The sequence below is a fragment of the Gallinula chloropus genome (assembly GCF_964237585.1).
Source record: "Gallinula chloropus genome assembly, contig: HAP1_SCAFFOLD_179, whole genome shotgun sequence".
NCBI classification, from domain to species: Eukaryota; Metazoa; Chordata; class Aves; order Gruiformes; family Rallidae; genus Gallinula; species Gallinula chloropus.
Genome location: NW_028168506.1, coordinates 126,121 through 146,356, shown reverse-complemented (window position 1 = coordinate 146,356; position 20,236 = coordinate 126,121). Strand labels below are relative to the sequence as shown.

Sequence of the window (20,236 nt, the reverse complement as noted above, 5' to 3'; positions counted from 1 at the left end):
ACTCCCTGCCTCAGTTTCCCTTTGGTCAGCAGCTCTTCCACCGGTTCAGCTGCTGCTCTTCAGAATCACGGAGAAAAGATGTTACGCGGAGGCGACAGCACATCGAGGCATCCAGAGCTCCAGAAATGGGAGGGATATATGGAAGGGAAGGGAGGGAGGGAAGGAAAAAGACCCTGGAAGGAATAGCCACCTCATTGTATTTAAATACGAAGAAAACTCCAGAGCCCGCAGGAGCCAAAACCAAGACCATTCTATGATGCTCGGCATCGTCCCCGGCAAGAGGGCAAAGCCAAAACCCCGGCAGAAACGCTGATCCCATCCGGGACCAACGCCAACCCCAAGAGGGTTTGCAGAGCAACCAACTGGAGTTTCTTCAGCTCATGGCTTTTTACTGCACTGAGGAAAGCTTTGGGAGCAGTGATGCCTGGCGAAGGCGCCCGTTTGATCCCAAAACATACGCAGTCATGGCAGCATCGCCCCCTTTCCCCTCCGCAGACAGGTACCCGAGGGGATGAGCTCTGGTTCACAGCAACAGCAAAAGCCCAGGGCACAAGTTTGCCATTTCCCAGGAGGGCAACCAGGAAGGATCGGGGCTCCCGGAGCTGGCAGCTTCTTGCAAGAGCCATCTCTGCAGCCCCCCCTTCTCCACCAGAACACAAAACTGCGACAACCCTCTTAGAGAGAGTGGCTGCGTGCTGCTCAGCTCTCAGCTGGGGCTAAACCGTGACAGTGGGGAGAGCAGCTGGGCAAAGGGCAAGGGCACAAGGAGCAGGGATGGGGCTGTCCCCAAACCCAGCTCTGCACCCCTCAGGGTTTGCACGCCCCATGTCCCAAACTGCAGATGTGATCCAGGCCCCGAACCCCGTTACAGCTTCACCACAGGCTTGTGAGAAACAAAATATCTCTGTTCTATTAAACAGCTGGGGAGAGGAACAAGGGGGTCTGCGGGAGCCAGAGAATAAGGGGAGGGTCTGCAGGAGCCAGAGAACAAAGGGGGTCTGTGGGAGTCTGAGAACAAAGGGGGGGTCTAAGGGAGTCAGAGAACAAGGGGGGGGGTCTGCAAGATCAAAGCGTCCAAGTGGGCAGCTTCTTCCGCCGGCTCTTCTTGTTGCTCTCGACCAGGCGCAGCCCCTGCCTCTTGATGTCTTCACGGGTGAGGACAACGCCGGGGTCTTTCTCCTCAAAATCAAAGAGGTCTGGACAGAGAGGAGAGAAGCGGGCTGAGGAGAGGCAGTGGGGCCACCTCCGCTCAGCCCATGTCCCCAGGGAGAGCTGGCATGTTTTGGAGGGCTGGTGGCATCACGGTGACCCTCGGGCCGAGCCCTCTGCCACAGGCACTACTGACTAGTGAGGCTCTTTCTCCTTAGCATCCCAGGCTGACCTGCCCCTGTCTCGGACACTGCTGGGGCTTCCCATAAGGGTCTGGAGCCCATGAGGTGGTGGGTACAGCTCCTGCTTCGTCAAAAAGAGGGGGCAAGCTGCCAAAACCTCAGTGGTTCCTCCAAGAGCATCCAACAGGAGGAGGGCAAAGCCAGACCCGAGCGCTGGTTCTTCTACACAACAAGGATTTCTAAGATGAGGGTCTCCCTCCTTGCCCCACACAACCCTCCTTGCCCCACACAACCCTCTTTGTTCCTGCTGTGCTCCAACACACACCACCCCACTGGCTGCCTTTCATCTCCCACATCCCCACCTAAAATCATCACTCAAGCTCAAAGCCTTGGAGACAGCCAAGGTCAGCCCCAAGGTGGATGGACACCCAGTGATCCCAGCGGGCAGGGGCTGGAACAGTCGCTGTGGAACGTGTCCTGGCTGTGCCCTCCTACCTTGGACACTGCTGCCTATGGCATCCAAGGAGATTTTCAGGTTCTGGGGATCGCTGGCGGTGGCCTTCTCCAGAAGATTCCTGACCTTGACCAAAGCCTGTGAAAGACACCCCGGGTCAAGTGAGGAAGGGTTGGTGGGTGGAACAGCCCCGGGGTGCCCCACCTGGATGTCCCTGGGGGAGACACCCTGCAGTGCCCAGGGATGAAACCCCCACGCACCTTGCTGCTCTCACTAGGGCTGTGGCTGTCGGGGGACAAGTCACACACCCGCTGTACCAGGTACTGCAGCTTCTGCTGGCAGTGCTGGAGCTTCTCTTCCAGCCCCAGGGCCTTGACACAATCCTCCTGGAACAGGAGAGAAGAACCACCTTAGCGGGGAAAAAGAGCCCCTTGGAGGGATGGTGGCTGCCCCAGGTGTCCTCACGCCCTGCCGCTGCCACACCAAGCACTGGGGGGGCCTGTGCTCACCCAGTGCTGCACAGGTACCTGTCCGGGCACTGTGATGCCGTACAGGCGGATGAAGAGGTTGTCAAGGCCATCTTCAAACTGGAGCAGGACCTTCTGGTTCCTCAGGAGATGGGCTTTCATCTGCTCCAGCTTCTCTTCTTCACGCTGCAGGCTCCTCAACAGCTCCTCCTCCAGCACCCTGCAGCCAACACCATGCACGTCCATACAACTGCACAGGGGTGCAGAGACACCCCAAATCTGGTGGGAAGGCTACTCAGGTTGCCCCCCTGCCACCCCTCCCAGAACTGCAAAGCAGAGGTGCTGCCTGCAGCCCATCTGCACCCCTGGTGCCACTGCCCATGCCAGGCAAGGAGGGAGGGGCCTCCCAGTGCCGAAACCGGAGCTTTGGGGACTCTGCCAGGACCAGACCGGGGGGAGCACCCTGCTCAGGAACCTGCAGGACAGGAGGGATGGGTGGCTGCAGGGGGACAGAGGAAGGGGTGCCCTGTTTGGACATCCAGGACACACGTGTCCCCACCAAAGGAGGTGGCCCGGTCGCATGTCTGCCCTGACGCCAGCCGCACCTGGCTGTGTCGGGGGGCTGGCGAAACTTCAGCTGGGCGTGCTTCAGTTCCAGCTTCTTCAACCTCTTCCTCAGCGCCTGCACCTTCTCCTTGTATTCCTTGATGCAGGTCTCCAGGTCCAGTGAGGACTCCTGCTGTTCCAGGAGCCTGCTGGGGATGTCCTGGCCAGGGGAGAGCACAGAGACTCAGCCCCTGGTGCTCCAACAGCATTGGGACGTGGCCTCAAGGACATTTCTGCACCCTGGGCCGCTGACAGCTCACAGGATGGAGAAAAGCAGGTCCATCCCGGCCCTCAGGAGTGGGGCTTTGGGGACTCCAGGGGCAGAGGAGAGCAGGTGAGCCCACAAAGCGAGCAGCAAGAGCTTCCCTGCCCATGGCTCCAGCAGCCCCCCGTTTTACCAGGGACAGGTCTTGACGTTACCCAGAGGAGGCAGCACTGCACCGCAGCCTTGGCCTTCTCCAGCTTCTCGGTCAGCCTGGCCTCGCGCTCCAGCTGGGCCTCGGCGGCCTCCGTCTTGGTGTCTGGTTGGGGGGAAGCGTGAGGGGTCCTTCCTGCCTGTGGCCGTGCCCGCATCCCACCCCCCCGCGCCCCGCCAGGCACTCACCCACCAGCGGGTCCTGCGAGTGCTGGGGCAGGGAGTCCGTGCCGAGCTGGTAGGCGGCTCGCTGCAAGGATGGTCATCGTCACCCCTGAGCTCCCTGCAGCCCCCCGTCCCCCCACCTCCCATGGGGGCTCAGCACCGATGCCGGCTGTCTGCCCACAGCCCGTCCCGCAGCCCGTGCCCCTGCTCACCTCTTTGGGATGCTTTGTGCTGGCTTCCTTCAGCCAGCGCCTGTCCCTGGGCACCTTCTGGGCGGCCAGGGAGCGGTGCCTGAGCTCGCTCTCTGCAAGGAACCAGCTTCTCGTCTCCGCCATGTGTGCCTGCAGCGTATCAGGGAAGGGAGAAGCTGCTGCCAGAGCTGGGAGGGACCTTAGGGAGCCAGCTGAGCTTCTGGAACAGCCAGGGTCAAAAATGGCCCCCTGCACCCCTGTGTAAATGGGCTGAGAAGGAAACTGGGCGAGGATGGAGCGGGCTGCCTTCACCATGGCCGGGGCTTCTTCAGTTGTGCTGTGCCCAGCCCCAGGGCAGGCTGGCCCAAGGGCAAGATGCAGGAGGAGCTATGGGGGTATCTGGGTGCTGTGGGCAAGCCCAGCTCAGTCTCTTGCTCTTTAGAACAGGACTACTCACCAGCGGGGTGCCATCTGTGGGCTCTGGAGGGTGGGAGAGGGCCCCAGGGTGCTCTGTACCATCTCACCTTGGCTACCTCGGCAGCTCTGAGGGCATGCGAGGCCACAGGCTCCATGTCTTCCAGCTCCCTCTGGTAACTCTCAGCCATCCCGATCAGGAGGTTCAGGTGCTGAGGCAGGTGGGCCAGCTCCTGGGACACAGGGAGCCACAGCTCATCACCCCACCGAGCCCCAGGGGTGCCCTGCATGCGGTGACAGGGGATGGAGGGGAGCAGGGCGGGCGGGAGGATGGCAGGGTGAGGAGGAGCTCACCTTCTTCAGGACATCCCGCACAGCCAGGTACTGGGTGGTCACCTTCTGTGCGGCACGGACCTTCACCAGCATCTTCTCAATGTTGTTCTCCAGCTGGTGAATCACCTGGGGCAGAGATGGGATGCGAGCTGGGGGTTACCCCGCAAACCAAGCCCAGCACTGCCCCCGGGGGCACCGGGCTGGGAATAAAGCTCCCCGTGGGTGCTGTCGCCCCGAGAAGGGGTCCTGGGTACCCGCATCTGCTGCTGGTGCTGCCTGTTGTCCGCCGCAGCAACACTCTCCAGCTGCTGCAGCCGCCTCTGCAGCTCCCCCAGGACCTGGCGCCGCCGCCGCACCTCGTACTGCAGCGCGTTGTAGGTGTTGGTGCGGCCATGGATTTCAGCCTGCACCTTCTCCAGGGCCAGCTGGAAGGGGACACGAGGGTTTGCCAGGCTGCAGGCACAGCTCACCGGGAACCCCGGGGAGAAGTGGGGCTGCCTCCAAAACTCTCCTCCTCCCAGGGTAAAGCAGGGAAGCTGGGACGTTGCTCAGCGCATTGTCACTCCCCTGGCAGTGTGGGGTGTGGGAGAGCTTTGCCGTGGTGGGGGCTGGTTGGGGTAAGGCAGAGCTGGGCACATGCTGGTGACAGCAACGGTACGGGCTCAGGGACTCTGCATAAGGCAGACCCTGGGCTGGGCATCCATCAATCCATCAGTGGCCCAGAGGCGGCTGCTGGCGGAGAGCGGTGGCACCGTTCCCTCCCTTCCAGAGGCCCCTCTATCCCCAGGGGCTTTATAGCCAGGCCAGAACCTTGGGACAGGCAGTAGAGGGAAGCACCAGCACCTCTCTCTCCCCCAGGGATGTGGCTGGACCCCACAGGAAGCCAGGCAGCCCTGGGGACCTGCCAGCTGGACGGCCAGCAGCTCTGCTGGGGCCAAGGAAGCTCAGGGTGCCAGAGGAGGACCTGCACAGATGGGGCTGAGCTGGAAGGGGACCCATGGGACCACAAGTGAACACCCCAGGTCTTGCTGCACCAGCCCTGCCGTGATGCCCTCGCGCAAGCACCACGTCCCTGTGCCGTGCACCCTGCTCTTCTGAGCACCCCTGGGGCCCCAGTCCCTGCCAGCAGTCCCTGCCTGCCCGCCCCTCCTGTTACCTCGACCGCCTTCCTGGCCATAAGGACACCCATGGGCCTCTCTTCTCTACATGCCTCTGAGAAGGTGACCTTGCTGCGCTGTGGGCGGCGGAGGGAAAGCAAGAGCATCACTGCCAGCCTGGGCACGGTCACGTCCTGCTCCCGGACAGGAGCTGGCTCTGCAGGGACAGCACCAGGGGGGTCCAGCACCTACCGGGGACGCCCGGACGGTGTCCAGGGTGTGGATGTCATCCCGTAACGTCTCGCGCAGGGGGAGCAGACGCTGCCTGGTCTCAGCCAGCTTTTCCTCACACAGACGAGTGAAAATCTTCTGCCCTTGCTCTGGAGGACATGAAGGCGCCGTGAGTCCCATGCAGGTACAGGCAGCTCGGCTCAGGACAGCGGGACACCTCCCACCCGCCCTGCCAAGCCCAAGGGGCAGCACCTCGCATGGCAGCGACCTCCTTCAGCTCCTGGATGTGCTGGCTGAGTCTGGTCTTCTGGCCCTGCACCACGCGGGCGCTCCTGCCCCGGCCCTCCAGCCCCACGGCAGCCATTGTGGCACCGCTGCCGGGTGGACACGCAGCCAGGACGAGACCACAGATGGAGCTGAGCTCCTGGTGCCCGTGGAGCCTTCACCACGGTGCCTTCAACTGCTGCAACCCCCCTGCTCGCCTATCGACTCCCGCAGACCCTTCCTCTTCGCTCGGGCGGGTGAGAGGAACCGCGAGTACTGAGCTCCCCACGGCAGCAGAGGGCCGGGTGGGCAGCTGGGATACGGGTTCTGTGTCCCATCAATCACCATGGCTACAGTGTTTGCCCCCTGCCCAGCCTGGCAACCCCCCACGCCCCAACAGAAACGGGGCCAGGATGAGTTCCAGAAGATGAGAAACTACATAATATTGGTTAATATGATATTATAATATGATGTCTGGTGTTACAAACGGTGGTGACAAATTGTTCACTCTAGTTTAGAGTATCCAAATTAAAGCCTGTACAGAATTATTACCTGAACCCACCTACTCTCACTTCACATGTTCATGAGCTTATCAGTCCTTTGCGCTTGCGCAGATCCTTCCAAGAATTGTGAGCGAGGGTCTCTGGTGGTCCTTGGAAGAAAGCCATGAGTCCTCCTCACCATGTACTTCTCAACTTTCGCCTGGAATGTGAGGGTCTTGCAAGCTTGCAGTGTTCTTACCAGTCTGAGCTAATTGGTGTCCTTGTTAGTCAGTTTTTCTCTAGCAAGGGGATAAACGATGTATCAGTGGTGGATGCCATCCCGCCCTCGAATCCTTGTTCCCAGACATAGTGTGAGACTCTCACAGGTAAGTTCCCAGAGCTGCTTCCCATAACTACACTGCATAACTGCACTCCCTATATATTGTGATCCTGGACCCTCACATCAATTGCCATTAATAACAGCTCAGTTACAAAGCTCAACATAGTTTAACTGCCGATCGGTTTGATTAACAAACTGATTATACAAGGTTTATTACACTCCAGAAGGCTTTGCTATTGCAAGGGCACAGGCATTTTTATAGAAAATATCAACAAGCAATGCCTGCAAAATGCTCAGGCTGAAGGGCTGGTTTTCCCGTTTTCCATTCCTTGGCCACCCTGCCTCCTCCTCGGCTCGGCCTGGTCTGCACACCCTGTCCTCATGGGCGCCATGTTCCCCAACTGCTTACACAGCTTCCAGCTTGAGTGACTTTGCTATCTGAAGGGAACAGCAGGGATATTGTCCAGGCCAATCCCTTCAGAGATCAGAGTCAGGTTGCTGACAGACCTGCTGCCTTCCCCAACCCCATTCTTGTGTTTGTGTCACAAAACTGCCCACAATGACTTCTGCCTTTTGCAGAAAGCTCAACAAACACAGCAGTCAGACAACCACTACAATTATCAAAATCAATAATCCTGTTTTGACCATTGACAGTATCCCTCACGTAATTCCCCACCCATGAAACAAGCTGTCTAGCCCAAAAAAAATCCCTTTCCTTCTTCTATCTTTTGTGTTTGGTCTGGTCAGACAGATCCATGCAGCACATGCCCTCTCTGATTTTCAACATGTTTCTTTCACTCTCTCTTCACCAGCAGTTTATCTACAGAATCCCCCATGAATCCTCAGTGACCTTCTCCAACAGGGAGAGTCCTTTGCCATGAAGCTTCAGATCTTCCCCCACTGTCCCAGTGTGGGTCCCTTCCATGGGGTCAGCCTCTTGGGCCCAGACTGCTTCAGCCTCGTCGCCCACGGGGTCACACGTCCCCACAGCAGTCCTGCTCTGGTGTGGGCCTCCCTCTCCATGGGCTGCAGGTGCTGACAGGACATTGCTCCAGGATGGGCTCCCCACTGGGTCACAGCATCCTCCATATGTCTCCACCCACTCCAGCGTGGGATCCTCCACAGCCTACGGGGGGGAACTTTGCTTCTCTTCATCCTCCATAGGCTGCTGGGGGACAACTTGCTTCACCACGGTCTTTTCCACAGGCTACAGAGGGGTCTCTCCTCTGGCACATGGAGCACCTCCCGTCCTCCTTCTGCATGACCTTGGGGGCTGCAGAGCTTCTCACATGTTCTCATTCCTTTCTCTGCTGGTAAAAAGCAGCTGCTTACAGCTTTTTCTGCTATTTAAATATGTTTTCATAGACACACAACCACCATCACTGATTGGCTCGGCCTTGGCCAGCAGCAGGTCTGTCCTTGCAGATCCCCAAAACGGCCCTTGGGGCAGCTGCTTCAACCTCCACCTCTGCAACCTCCAGTGGATCAGCACCAGATGTGCTGCACTGTCAGCCACCTCCAAGATCAGCCAGGGCACTGCTTCTCCATCAGGCAGTGTCCTTCGGGGACCCCACAGCTGCAGACGACCAGCAGGCTGCTCAGACCAACGGCCACCCAGGGACAACGACAGCTGTTCCTGCCCCACGCCCATCAGGGGTCAGCAGCAGGTCTGCCAGCATCCCTTCCCCAATACCACCCCCTCACAGGGCACTGCAGCCAGTCCAGCCAGTCCTGTGCTGGTAAGCCCTTGGGGCATCCCTGGGCACAGTCAGCCACCCAGGTGGTCCTGTCCCCATGGATGTGGACACTGTCACAGGCTGCAACATATATATGGACATCGATGTCCTAATGGAAGAGGAAAGCCTGCCAGGCAGTGCCATTGCACTTAGCTCTGTTGAAGGGATTGGTAGGAGATGACAGGTTGGAATGAAGGAAGGGAGGGAGGGAGGGAGGGAGGGAGGGAGGGAGGGAGGGAGGGAGGGAAGAAGGGTGTTGATTATGGATTAATGATTGTTTTGTTCTGGTTTTCCATTAAAAGCCATTTATTCAGAACCTTTCTGTGTCTGCATGGGATGGGCAGGGAGCAACAGAAAATGACACCAAAGAGGTGCAACAGCACCCCCTAAATCACATCCATTGCTCAAACTGGATCCATTCACCACTATTAATTTACAAACTGGTAAAAACGAGCTCTAAAGCAGAAACAACCCTTGAAGGAAACTGCCTTGGCATTTTAGTTCAATTAGTTTTAGGTTTGGGTGGGGTTTTTTGGGGGGGATATGGGGTCAGGTGTTATTTTTCCATCACTGTGTGCAAATCCTGTAAATTCTTCCCTGTTGCTTCTGTCCCTGTTGTTAATGCTCCTGGTCTCAAAGAACATTCGAGTTCCTTTTTCCTGAGATGACTTTTGAATTCAGTCCCTACTGTAACACCGGCAGCTGATGTGCTGCACACCGTATCTCCTACACCACCTCTGAGGAACCACTCGACTGGTGGCCTTTTGGCATGTGCCAGGCCAAGAGCTATTCTTTCATTTCCCACTCCTTGTCATCCCAGGGCAGGTGAAATACTCCCATTTTTACCATCTTGCTGCTCACTTCCTGCAATGGTGTCACAGAATAGTCCCCAGAAGGCCAATAAAAATCATTGGTTAACTACACTGAGTGTTTTAAATACAAAGAGGGGAGGGTGATGATTAGCATATTCATGTTACTTCCTGGAAATCATTATCATATGTAAATCCCCTCCACACCTGAGCAGTTGTGTTGAGCCTGGTCCTCTGGTGGTCATCAATACTCTGCCTCACTGTGTCCACTATTGAACCCCATCTTTGCCCAAGTTCACTTTGTCTTTGGCTGGTCTTTCATAACCACAGGCAGTTTCTTCAAGTAACTGCAACACTGGGTTAAAGTGTGACAGCTGTTCCCCTCACACTTTCAACACAGCTCAGGTGAAAACTCTGTTCCTCTTGTCTTCCCACCAACAAAATGGGGAAAACCCCCATTCCCTCCCATCCCATCCAGCGTAAAATGGGCCTGGGAAACACCATCTTCCTGCTGGATGGGGATTTGTTCTTCCTGAGGGTTATTTGGCGTGTTTGGCAGAGATCGTGCTGTGAGGAGCGACGATTTCTGGCCGCCCCTGTCGAGGTGGTTTTTAACGTTGAGGGAGAATGAAAACGATCGTGGGATGACGACACGATGGGTTGGGGGTTTGGGGTGGTTTGGGGTGGGTTTTTTCCTCCCCTCCCTCCCCCCTCGTTTTGCCATCAGGAAGGGATGATGCTCTTTGCCCCAAGGTGAGGTGACTCCGACAAAGTCGCCGCATGTTCTGCTGCTTAAAGAGCGAAGCGGGTTCAAGATGGTTTGGCTTGAAAAGCGCACGAGCGTTGAGTGCCAGGACGAGGTCAGGGGTTGGGGATAGATCCAGGGCCCGGGAATTCTTCTCCCGTTCCCCAGATGGCCTTGTCTCCTCATCCCACTACCCCAACACTCATCAGACATCGGCCAGGGAGGAGAAAACCGGCTCCCTTCCACCCGGAGAAGTGGCGTTCTGAGCCCGAAGGGCATCTGTCCCCCTCTGTGAGTTTTAATTCATTGCTTTTTTGAAGGATTTGAGATGCCCCCAGCCCGTCTCTTTCCCCCCGACCCGCCTCACCACGTGTGACATCACGTGTGTTCCTGTCCCTATAGCAACGGGCTGGCCCAGGGGTGGCCAGTTTCTTCCCAGCATCCTTTGCGGGTAGCAGCCAGTAGTGTCAGTTGTGGTGCTGTGGGATACGCTTCCCAACGTCTGGGTTCACTCCCTCCAGCTCCTCTTTGGGAGCTTCTCCGGGGTCATTAGCCCAGCCTCGCTGGCCCCATACAGCTCAGTCATTTGCTGATCCCAAAAAGAATTGCAGCTGCCAGACAGCTCAGAAGCCAGGTCCTGGAACTCCGGCCCGGGGAAGGTGTTTGTCTGCCACCGAGCTTCTCCTTTTCATCTGCCGAGGTAGCTGACTTCTCTCTCTCTCTTTTTAACCTTTCCCCACCTTTTATTGCTCTCCTCCTCCCCAGTTTTCATTCCCTGACTCTTCTTGGGCAGTTGCGACCCACCAAACCCCACCGGGGCCTGATCCCAAACCAACCCTCCCTTTCTCCCTGCGCCCTCTCTCTGTGTCCCAGCCCTGCCCCGTGCCACATCTCAGGTTTATCATTGGAAAACTCCTCAATTCCGAGTCTCTTCTTAATCCCTTGTGCTGCAGCGGAAATTTAGGGATAAAAGCAACTAAATCGGGACTTTTTAAACCAGACTTGGTTTTCTGGCAGCCGGTTGATGTCCCTCTTGACCAGTGGGTGTCCATCCCCACCATCATCATCATCATCTCTGGGGAGAAAAAGGAAGCACAGCGCTCAGGGGCTCCCAGCCCCTCTGCTGTCCTGACCGTAACCCCCCCACACCCCTTTTTCTTTGCAGTTGACATGGATGATGAAGACGCCCGGTGCCTGCTGGATGTCATTTGGTAAGCGAAACGCCATGGGCTCAGGAAGGCGGGAGGGTGGGAAGGGGGTTCTGCCGCTTCCCCGGCACAGCGTTAGGTCTCCCGCAGCCAGAAATCCTCCGAGGCACGTTCCAAAGGGGTCCCAGCCCTACAAACCCTTCCTGATTGATGGTTGGCATCCCTCAGAGGGCTCCGGGCTGTACCGGAGGAGGTTTGGCACTTGTCACCTACCCCATCGCCACCTCCTTTTCCTTCAGAGTTGATGGCCGGAGCTCCCTGGGAAGAGGGAGGCGTTGGCAGCCTTGGGAAGAGCATTTACCTTCCCCGCCATACCTCAGGCCTGCGACGGAGCCGCTGGGTTCCCAACCTGCCTACGCCCTTGGGTTCCACTAATGAAGGGAGCTTAATTAGACCCGGGCACGATGCTGCCGGCGCGGCGTGCGCCTCGTGTCCCTCCCCAACCCTTTTCCTCCTGCTCTTGTGTCTTGCAGCGACCCTCAGGCCTTGAATGACTTCCTACATGGATCTGAAAAGGTGAGTGGTGGCTTGGTTCTCTGCCCTGAGACCCCTTTTTGATCCCTATCCCACTTCCTTTCTTCTCAACCAATGAGGAGGGGGGTTGGGTTTTTTCCTCCCCTCACCCACCCAAAACCAGAAAGCAAACCCCAAGCTCAGAGCCATGAGTTCAGAGCAGTGAGCCAGAGCTCAGCTACCCGGCAGCACCACGCACAGGGTCTCTTTCCCCCCCCCTTCCCCTTTTTGTGTGGTGGGTTTTTTTGTTTTCCCTTTTTTAGATACATTTTTAAATCGGGAGTTTTCCCGCATATTTTTGGGTTCTGTTCTCTCAGAAGAAAGTAAATCTCATCTTTTTAATTACAGATTGACAGTGATGATCTCCTGGACAGCACAGGAGATGCAGCCAGTGCCTTTTTTGAAGGTGCTGGGGTATGTATTTTTAATTTATACTTGAGGAATGACGGCTCAGAAACCTTTCCCTTTTATATTTTCCCTCTTCCTCCACCCCTTTTGTTTTATATTTCCCTTCCCCCCTTTTTTTTTAATTCCTCAGGTTTTTTTCCATCTGTTTCCCAGCTCTAGTGAGAAAAAAAGGCAGGCAGGATGCAGGGATTTGTTCCTCTCTCACCAGAAAAGCAGCTGGTTTTTTCATGGAGGGGTTTTTCCTTTGAAGGTTTCTTCCTGGAATATGATTTTTTCTCCCCTTCCCAGCCCGATGGGGTGTTTTCAGACCTTTGCTCTGTGCCCATGTCCAAACGGCTTGAGCCCCCTCCCTTCCACCCAACTTCGTTGGGACGTCCTTGGCCTCCCTGGCTTGCAGCTGGTCATTCCAGGGCCATCTTGTCCGCTCTCCAAAGGCCTCAGCACTCCGGGGTTGGGCACCCTGGGGATGCCGAAGCGATTTCAGGTCTGGGGGTGAGGGCGCCTGCAGCCCCCTCTCCTCCCTTCCCCTCCCCTCCCCTCTGAGGTGCCTAGGGAAATGTGTTGGGTGAGTTGACTCGACGCCCTCTTTGCACCTGAGCTCAATTCCTTCTCCTCTCTTCTTCCTCCTTCCTCCTCCTCCTCCGCACACCACTGACCGGCTGTCTCCCCAGCTCCACATGCAAGAGCCCTCTGGCAGCCAGCTGAGCACCGAGCAGAGTCCACCTGCCACCAGCCTGGACCTTGATTTTTTAGAGGACATCTTGGGGTCCCCCTCGGGCGGTGGGACCAACCTGCAGAACTCGGACTGGCCTTGCGACATCCTCCAGCAGAGCCTGCAAGAGGCCAACATCACTGAGCAGATGTTGAAAGCAGAAGCCGAGCTGGATCTGGGCCCCTTCCAGCTTCCCACCCTTCAGCCCGTGGTACAGGCAGCCACCAACGGCACCCCACAGGTCTTCTCTGGCAGGGCCAACCTCATCAGGCTGCAGCAACCCGCTGGCCCGATTCAGGTGGTGGGGCAGCAAGTGATGGCCATCAACCAGTCCCTGCAGCAGATCAAACAGGTCCAACCCTCTCAAGTGGCCACCGTGTCTGTCGGCAGCTACATCACCCTCCCGGCTCTTCCCACCCCCGCTCCTCAACAGAAGCAAAGAGTGGGCAGGTTCCAGCAGGTAAATTAAGTCACCGTCAAGGGTCTCCAGGGCCTGGCATAGGTCAGGAGGGGAGCGAAGCTCGGCGACAGCGCAGCAAAGCGCGGCCATGAGCCTCCTGCCCATGGGGAGACGAGGGTTTAGAGGCAAAATCAGAAGCTGAAACACGGCCAGTTCTTCCCAGGCAGGTCCCAGGTGCCACCTCCCTTCTTCTTCTTTGGGGTGCGGGAGGAGGGAGGCAAAGCTATGGGGGTTTAGGGTGCCTGTGCCAATTTTTCCAAATTTTCTTTTAATTAATCCCATGTAGGTGCCACAAGGGATCATCCTGCAGCAGCCTCCCACCAGCCAGGCTTCCGCGGCGCTCTGCCAGTTCACCAGCCCGTGCTCCTCCATCCTGGTGAGCGGCCAAGGACAAGCGGTGAGGGTAACGCCGACACCAACCCCCGAGCATGGCCAGGTGCCCACCGCCCTCCCGCCTTCCACCGCAGGTTGGTACCCAAGCTGGGGAGGGTATCCCAAATGGCACATGTTCACCAGGAGCTCGGGGCAGTGGGGTGAAGCCCGTCGTGCCCGTGTGTGGTCAAATGGCCACTCATTTTATTTCGCTAAAGCTCTGGCTTTTTTTGGGGAGGGGGAAGATGGGGAAGGGAGAAGGGGTGAATTCCAGGACGTTGTTACTTATTATCCAGGTTTTGGGGAGGGGGAAGATGGGGAGGGGAGAAGAGGTGAATTCATGGATGTCATTACTTATTGTCGAGGTTTTGGGGAGGGGGGCGGGCAGGAAAGAGACGGTTTTGAAAGTAAAGGGTGAAAGGTTGAGGAGTGAACATGGCGTCACGCCGGTTTGGGTAACGATGGTGGATGGTGTTGGAAAGCGGGGAAGAGGGGGTGGGGTGTGCATCCCAAAGATTGACATGGTGTTTCCCTTGCAGACGAACACATCTCCTCCTTGTCCTGCTCGCAGAGCCTCTGCTGCTCTTCTTCTTCCTCCTCCTCATCTTCCTCCTCCTCCTCCTTGGTGATCCCAGCCTCTTCCAGCATCCTGCTGCCCTCGCAGAGCCGGAAACATCCGTTGCCACAGCCGCCTGCCCCCATCCACCCAACCAAAGTGCTGATCAAGCACAGTGGGGGTTCTCCATCCCTCACTGGGGCCAAAGCCTCCCCAGTGCCGGACAGCGGGGATGGGGACGCTCTTCCATCGCGGAGCAAACCCCCCATCAAGACCCCCCCTGAGGCGCAGAGCTGCATCCGCCTCAACCTGAAGGTCAGGCAAGAAGCCGGGCGCATCAAGGTGGTGCACAGCACCGTGGTGTACCCCGTGTACCAGCGCCCCGCCAGGCGCCGCCTCACCAAGGGACCCGTCCCCACGGCTCTGGCGCCAGCAGGCAGATGAACGGCACGTGGCTCACGGGGCTCCATCTTCCCCTGAGACAAAACCTGTCCTGACCTACTGCTGCCTCCTGCGTCTGAAACCCTACCCAGAAAACGTGGTTGCGTTGCTGGACCCCCTGCTATGCACACCCCCACCCCCTCCCCAGTGTCTCCTTCCCACCCCCCGGTGCATTTGTGGGATCCTTTAATCCCATCTCCTTTAATCCCAGATTGATAAACCCCAGATCGTTTAAACCCCACACCAATAAATCCCGGATCCAGAAATCCCAGGTTGATAAATCCCAGAATGTTTTAATCCCAGATTGCTTCAATCCCACATCTCTTCATCCTGGATCGCTTAATCCCAGGCTGTTTAATCCCAGATCAGTGATTTGTTTTTTTCCACCGACGAGGGGCCTTTCTGGGATGCCCTGAACCCTCCAAAACCCCTCTGGACCTGCACTGATGTGTCCAGGGCTGGGAAGTGGCAGGTGGGAAAGTGATCTGGGATGGGAGGTGTATTAGTGGGATGTGGTGGTTATATCTGTGGTGGGGGTGTGTATCGGTTGGGGGGGTACAAACACGACTGCCCCCACAGGTTCACGTGCACCCATGTCCCCAGCCAGGTCCTGGAGAGCATCAGCCTCATTGCCCCCCCCCCGGAATCCTTTCGGGGGCCAAGCAGCACCTCTCCAGGGATAAGGGGGGTGTGAGGGGGCCCACAATCCCCCTCCCTGTATTTCCTCCACACCTCCTCTCAGACATTCGTCGGTCCGGCCATTCCCACCCTCCCCCTCTACTCCCCAAAAAAGCCAGGCCCCCCCTTTCCTGAAGCTGTTTTGGGCACTCCCCACATCCCTGGGGCCGGTGCCAATTTTCCATGCCCCCTCCCCCTTGTTCTGCTCCCCACACTCCTCAATTTCCTTCCACACCCCAAAATCCTCAGCCTCTGCCAAGAGTCCTGGGACTGGCTGCTGAATCGCGGGGGGAAAGTTGGCTGGAGGAGCCCCCCCTCCCCCTTCCCCACTGAGGGAGGGAGATTGAGAAGCATGGAGGGGGGAAAGGGAGGGAGCTGGGGCACGGTGGGGTGTCAGGACTGGTTTGGGGCCAAATTGGTGGCTGGGTGGTCCCTGCTGAGGTATGTACAGGGGGCCTGGAGGGGGCCAGGGTGAAGGGGATATCAAGGGGGGTTTGGGGGTCAAGGTCAAGGGATTCATGGTGCACTGGTAGCCCCTGTTTGGGTTCTGGTAGCCCCCAGCAATGTGTGTGTGGGGATGGAGGGAGGGGAGACCTGGGCAGTTTCAAGCAGGACACTTCTCAGGGCTGGCATTGGGGGTTAGGAGTGGGGGGGACCGAGCCCTTTCCCCCCCGAGCCGGGGGGAGGAGACCGGAGAAGGAACCTGCCCAGGGGCCGGGCCGCCGGCCGCTCCCACCCACCTGCGTCCCCCGGGCCGCGGAGGCTGCGGTGGGGGAGAGGAGAAGGAGAGGAGAAGGAGAGGAGAAGGAGAGGAGAAGGAGAGGAGAAGGAGAGGAGAAGGAGAGGAGAGGAGAGGAGAGGAGAGGAGAGGAGAGGAGAGGAGAGGAGAGGAGAGGAGAGGAGAGGAGAGGAGAGGAGAGGAGAGGAGAGGAGAGGAGAGGAGAGGAGAGGAGAGGAGAGGAGAGGAGAGGAGAGAGCCGCCCCTCTCCTGCCCGGGCTCTGCCTCCCCAGACAGGCGGCGGGAGGAGCCAATGGCGGGGCTGCCCCGCACAGCCCTGGGAGGGGCAGCCGGGCAGGGCCGGGCCGGGCAAGCGGGGGGCAGAGCCGGGGAGGGACGGCCCAGCCCGGCCCAGCTCCGCCCAGACAGGCAGCGGTCGGAGCCAATGGCGGGGCTGCTCCGCACGCTGGTGGGAGGGGCCGGGCCGTGCCGGGCGCGGCGCAGGACGGGCGCGTTCCCGCCGCGGGCTGCCGGTGCCTCTGTGCCGATGGCTGCTGCGGACCCCCTGCGGCCTCTTCGCCGCCGTCCGCCGCGCCCCCCGCGCCGTCCCCGGCCGCGCCGCCGCTGCAGAGGCCGCCCCCCAGGTGAGCGATCCGCCCCGGGCCGTACGGCCGCCCGAGGGCCTCGCCCCGTCCCTGAGGTCCCGCGGCCTCCCGGGTGCGGCCTGCGGGACCTCTCCTCGGCGTTCGAGCCCAGGGCGGGAGCGGAGCTGCGGGTCCCCCCGCCCCGAGAAGGCCCCTGGCGAACTCGCCCCCCTCCTTCCCCCCCGGTGGCTTTTCCGTCTGGGAAGCGGGGAGTTGGGAAAGAAACGGGCCCTGGGAGCGTGCGTGGGGCAGGAGCAGAGGGCTCTGTGTGTGTGTGTGTGTGTGTGAGGGGGAGCAGCGGCTGGGGGGGAGTCCCGGCACAGAGCGTGTGGAGACACGGGGATGCCTTCCCGGGGCTGAACTGGTGCCGGCGTCCCGGAGCTCCCAGGCACAGATGGTGGGTGGTGGCGGGTTGGAAGGGACCTTAGACATCCATCTTGTTCCAGCCCCCCTGCTATGGGCAGCGGTGGCCATGCCGTGCCTGTGGCTTCTGTGTCCCTGAGGAGAAGGAGCGTCTTGTGGAGAGAGACACCGGCTGCACCAGTAGTAGTTCCCAGTGCCAGGGCAGGAAGGTGCCTGTGCAGGCGCTGCTGGCTGTCCTGGCACGATGGGAGCAGGAGACCCGCTTTCCCTCAGCGACCCCTCGCTGGGAATGGCGGGTGAAACGGTGCCAGGGAAGCCGCGTCAGGTGCTCCAGCTGCTCTCCCGTTGCAAAGGGGTTTTCCAGCAGCGCTGGCTGGGACGGGCTGTAAGGTGGCAAAGGTGTTCCCAGGTCCCCTGTGGGAGTCCTTGCACGGAGCTCTCAGCCACAGGCTGGTCGTTATTTCTGCCCCTTGAGGTTTTCCCAGGGTAGAAAGAGGAAAAACTGCGGGTGTGGGTGGTGAGACCCCTGGGGAGAGAAACTCAGCGTTGTACACAGGGGCATTGCCCCGCTGAAGGGCAGTGTGTGGCTTTGGGTGGGGGGGTGTTAACCTGTGCAGAGTAGAAAAAACCCTGTTCCATGTTAGCCAAAGCCATGTGTTTGGTGCTGGGAACAAGCATAACACATGAAGAAGCATTAAGAGAAGGGAATTACCCCACTGTAGTGGGATAATTAGCAGTGCTGTGGCTGGGAGAGGCGGGGGATGCCCTGCGGTGGCTGTGTGTGTGTCTGAGATGATCCTGATGGGGCTTGGAAGGGGAACTACAGCAATTAGCTCTGGAAGTTTTGCTTGTGTGAAGTTCACCCCTAGTTGTAAATCCCTGTTCTGTGTGTTCTTTCCTCAGCCCTCAGCAGCCTGCGGAACATCCAGATGGGCAGGAACCTCCAAAGCTACAAGCAGGTGCCGCCCATGACAAAGGTAGTTCACAGCCCTGGTTCTTCTGGGGTTTGGCATCCCTTGGAAAACTGAGGGGTGTCTGAAACTGCAGAAGGGTGTGCAGCTTGGAATGAATCCCACTGCTTTGGGTGGGATCGAGGAGCTGGGCTGCCATGCAAACGGCAATCCTAACCCCTCTTAAGTCACACTCTCACGTGGCCTGCCTTTGTTGTTTAGATGCTGCCATCCCTGGGTCTGAAGAGAAGGCTGAAGAGGTTTTTGCTGCTGCGGTGAAGGTACCAGCCAGGGCAGCAAGGAAACGCCAGGCTTCCCTCAGCAATGGCACTCCAGGAGCAGAGTCTGCAGGAGAGGTTAGCAGAGACTTTCCTGAACCTGTGCAGCCTCAGGCTCTTCTTCTCCCTTGACAGCAGGTGCCTCTTGTGTGCTGGGTTTGCCTCGCTCAGGTTTGCCTGCTCTGCTCTGGCACGTGGAGCTGAGGAAGGAGCACCCAAAACACATGACCTTGTGAGAACAATCACCTTCTTCCTCTGGATAAAGCCCTCTCTGCTGGGTTTGGTATCCACCGGACTGGGAGAGGATTCCCATAGGACTTTGGCTCTGTATAAACAAATCCTGAGCTGCTTGACCCCTTAGTTTGGTTGGGAGGTGCAGTGTTTTTCTTACTGCCCCATAGGGTGAGAGGAGTAAGAAACCCTCGTGCTCTATTATTTGTCCCTGAGAGCACCATTGACTCTTTGTTTGTACAAAACCCCTTTCTGAGGGGCTCAGCTCTCCCCGAGCCAGAGTCAGGGCTGAACCCCGGAATGCTGAGGAGCCACCCGAGGGGCACTGGGCAGGAAGCCTGAGGGGGTTTAATCACTGCACATAAGAGAGCCCCTATTAACAATCAAACCCAAAGGGCAGCGTGCTGGTCAGAGATCCTGCAAAGATCCTTCTCCTGCACTCTGAGCCAGCACATCCTGGTCCCCAAGTCAGACCAGAGCTGCCTCCATTTCTGGAAGTTTCCGCTGGCTCGGGCTGGTGTTCGGGTTAAACTCAGGGTGGTGCTTTGTTTGTTTCTGTTCCAGACTCAGGCCCTTTCTGCTGAGGCTCCAGTGAAAAGACCCAGAAGTTCTGTGCTGGAGGAAGAACTGGTGCAGACTGGTAAGGCTGATGTGAAGTCGTGAGCTTGTTTCTCCTGCGCTCTTCCTGGCGTGTGGTGCAACTCTCCCCCTCGGCTCACGGACGGGCTGTGGCGGCATCGCCCCGCGGTAGCGTCTGGCAGTGCTGGAGTGGGAACTCAGTCTCTTCCCTGCATCCCTGCGCTGCTGCTGGGTCGGGGCCGGGCGTTTCGCTCGGCATCTCAGTCCCGGAGCTGCCTTGGATGCAGCCAGCTCCAGCTGCGATACGGCTGCTGCCAGCTGGCCAGAAGGAAACTGGTTTGATTGGAGGTGTTAGATCCCCAGAACCCTTGTTGGGTTTGAGTCTGGGGTTCAGCCTGGCGATACCTCGTGCCCAGTGCAACTTGCTGCAGTTGCCAGTGAGAAAATCCAAGGCTGTTCTAAAGTAACAGAACACAGGGAATGTGGGGACGTGGGGGTGTCCTGTTTTCAGTCAGGATGGAGTTAACTTCTTCTGTAGCAGCAGATGGAATGCTGTGTTTGGGTGTTAAAATGAAAGCAGTGCTGATAACACCCTGATGCTTTTAGTTGCTGTCAGACAGTCAAGGACTTTCTCAGCTCTTCCTATTTCTCTATCCATGAGAAAGGAGGGGCGAAGCCAGGACAGGTGACCCAAACTGGCCAAAGAGAGTATTCCATACCAATTAATCCTGCCCAGTATAAAGGGGGCTGATGGGAAAAAGCCATGCTGGTGAGAAGCTCTTTGGGAACAGAGCGGCGTTGACCCAATAAACAATATTTCAACAATCATTTTGGAGTGGGGTTTTTTCTTTCTTTTCCTTATATCCTCACAGCTGCTCTAACTCCTTTAAAATCAAAATCGAATCCTACACTAAAACCAAAATAACCTACAAGTGAAGCTATTTTATTAGGGTGACTGTAACATTTCCCCCTTTGAATGTATTGATAATTGTACTCAATACTTTCACATACTCAAATTGTGGCTTCACTGAATGTCAAATTGTCA

At 57.9% G+C, this 20,236-nt stretch overlaps 1 protein-coding gene across 1 annotated transcript; it reads right to left on the bottom strand.

Annotated features, from left to right (window-relative positions):
- Positions 1-1,065: 1,065 nt before the first annotated feature.
- Positions 1,066-6,068, bottom strand: LOC311204412 (coiled-coil domain-containing protein 183-like; the record flags this gene model as incomplete). Its single annotated transcript, XM_084280842.1, has 13 exons — positions 1,066-1,196; positions 1,827-1,923; positions 2,313-2,472; positions 2,858-3,018; positions 3,279-3,379; positions 3,463-3,523; positions 3,651-3,779; positions 4,154-4,276; positions 4,398-4,502; positions 4,631-4,801; positions 5,533-5,610; positions 5,726-5,853; positions 5,957-6,068. 13 exons carry the CDS (start codon positions 6,066-6,068, stop codon positions 1,066-1,068), a joined length of 1,557 nt encoding a protein of 518 aa, XP_084136968.1.
- Between the last annotated feature and the right edge of the window lie 14,168 nt (positions 6,069-20,236).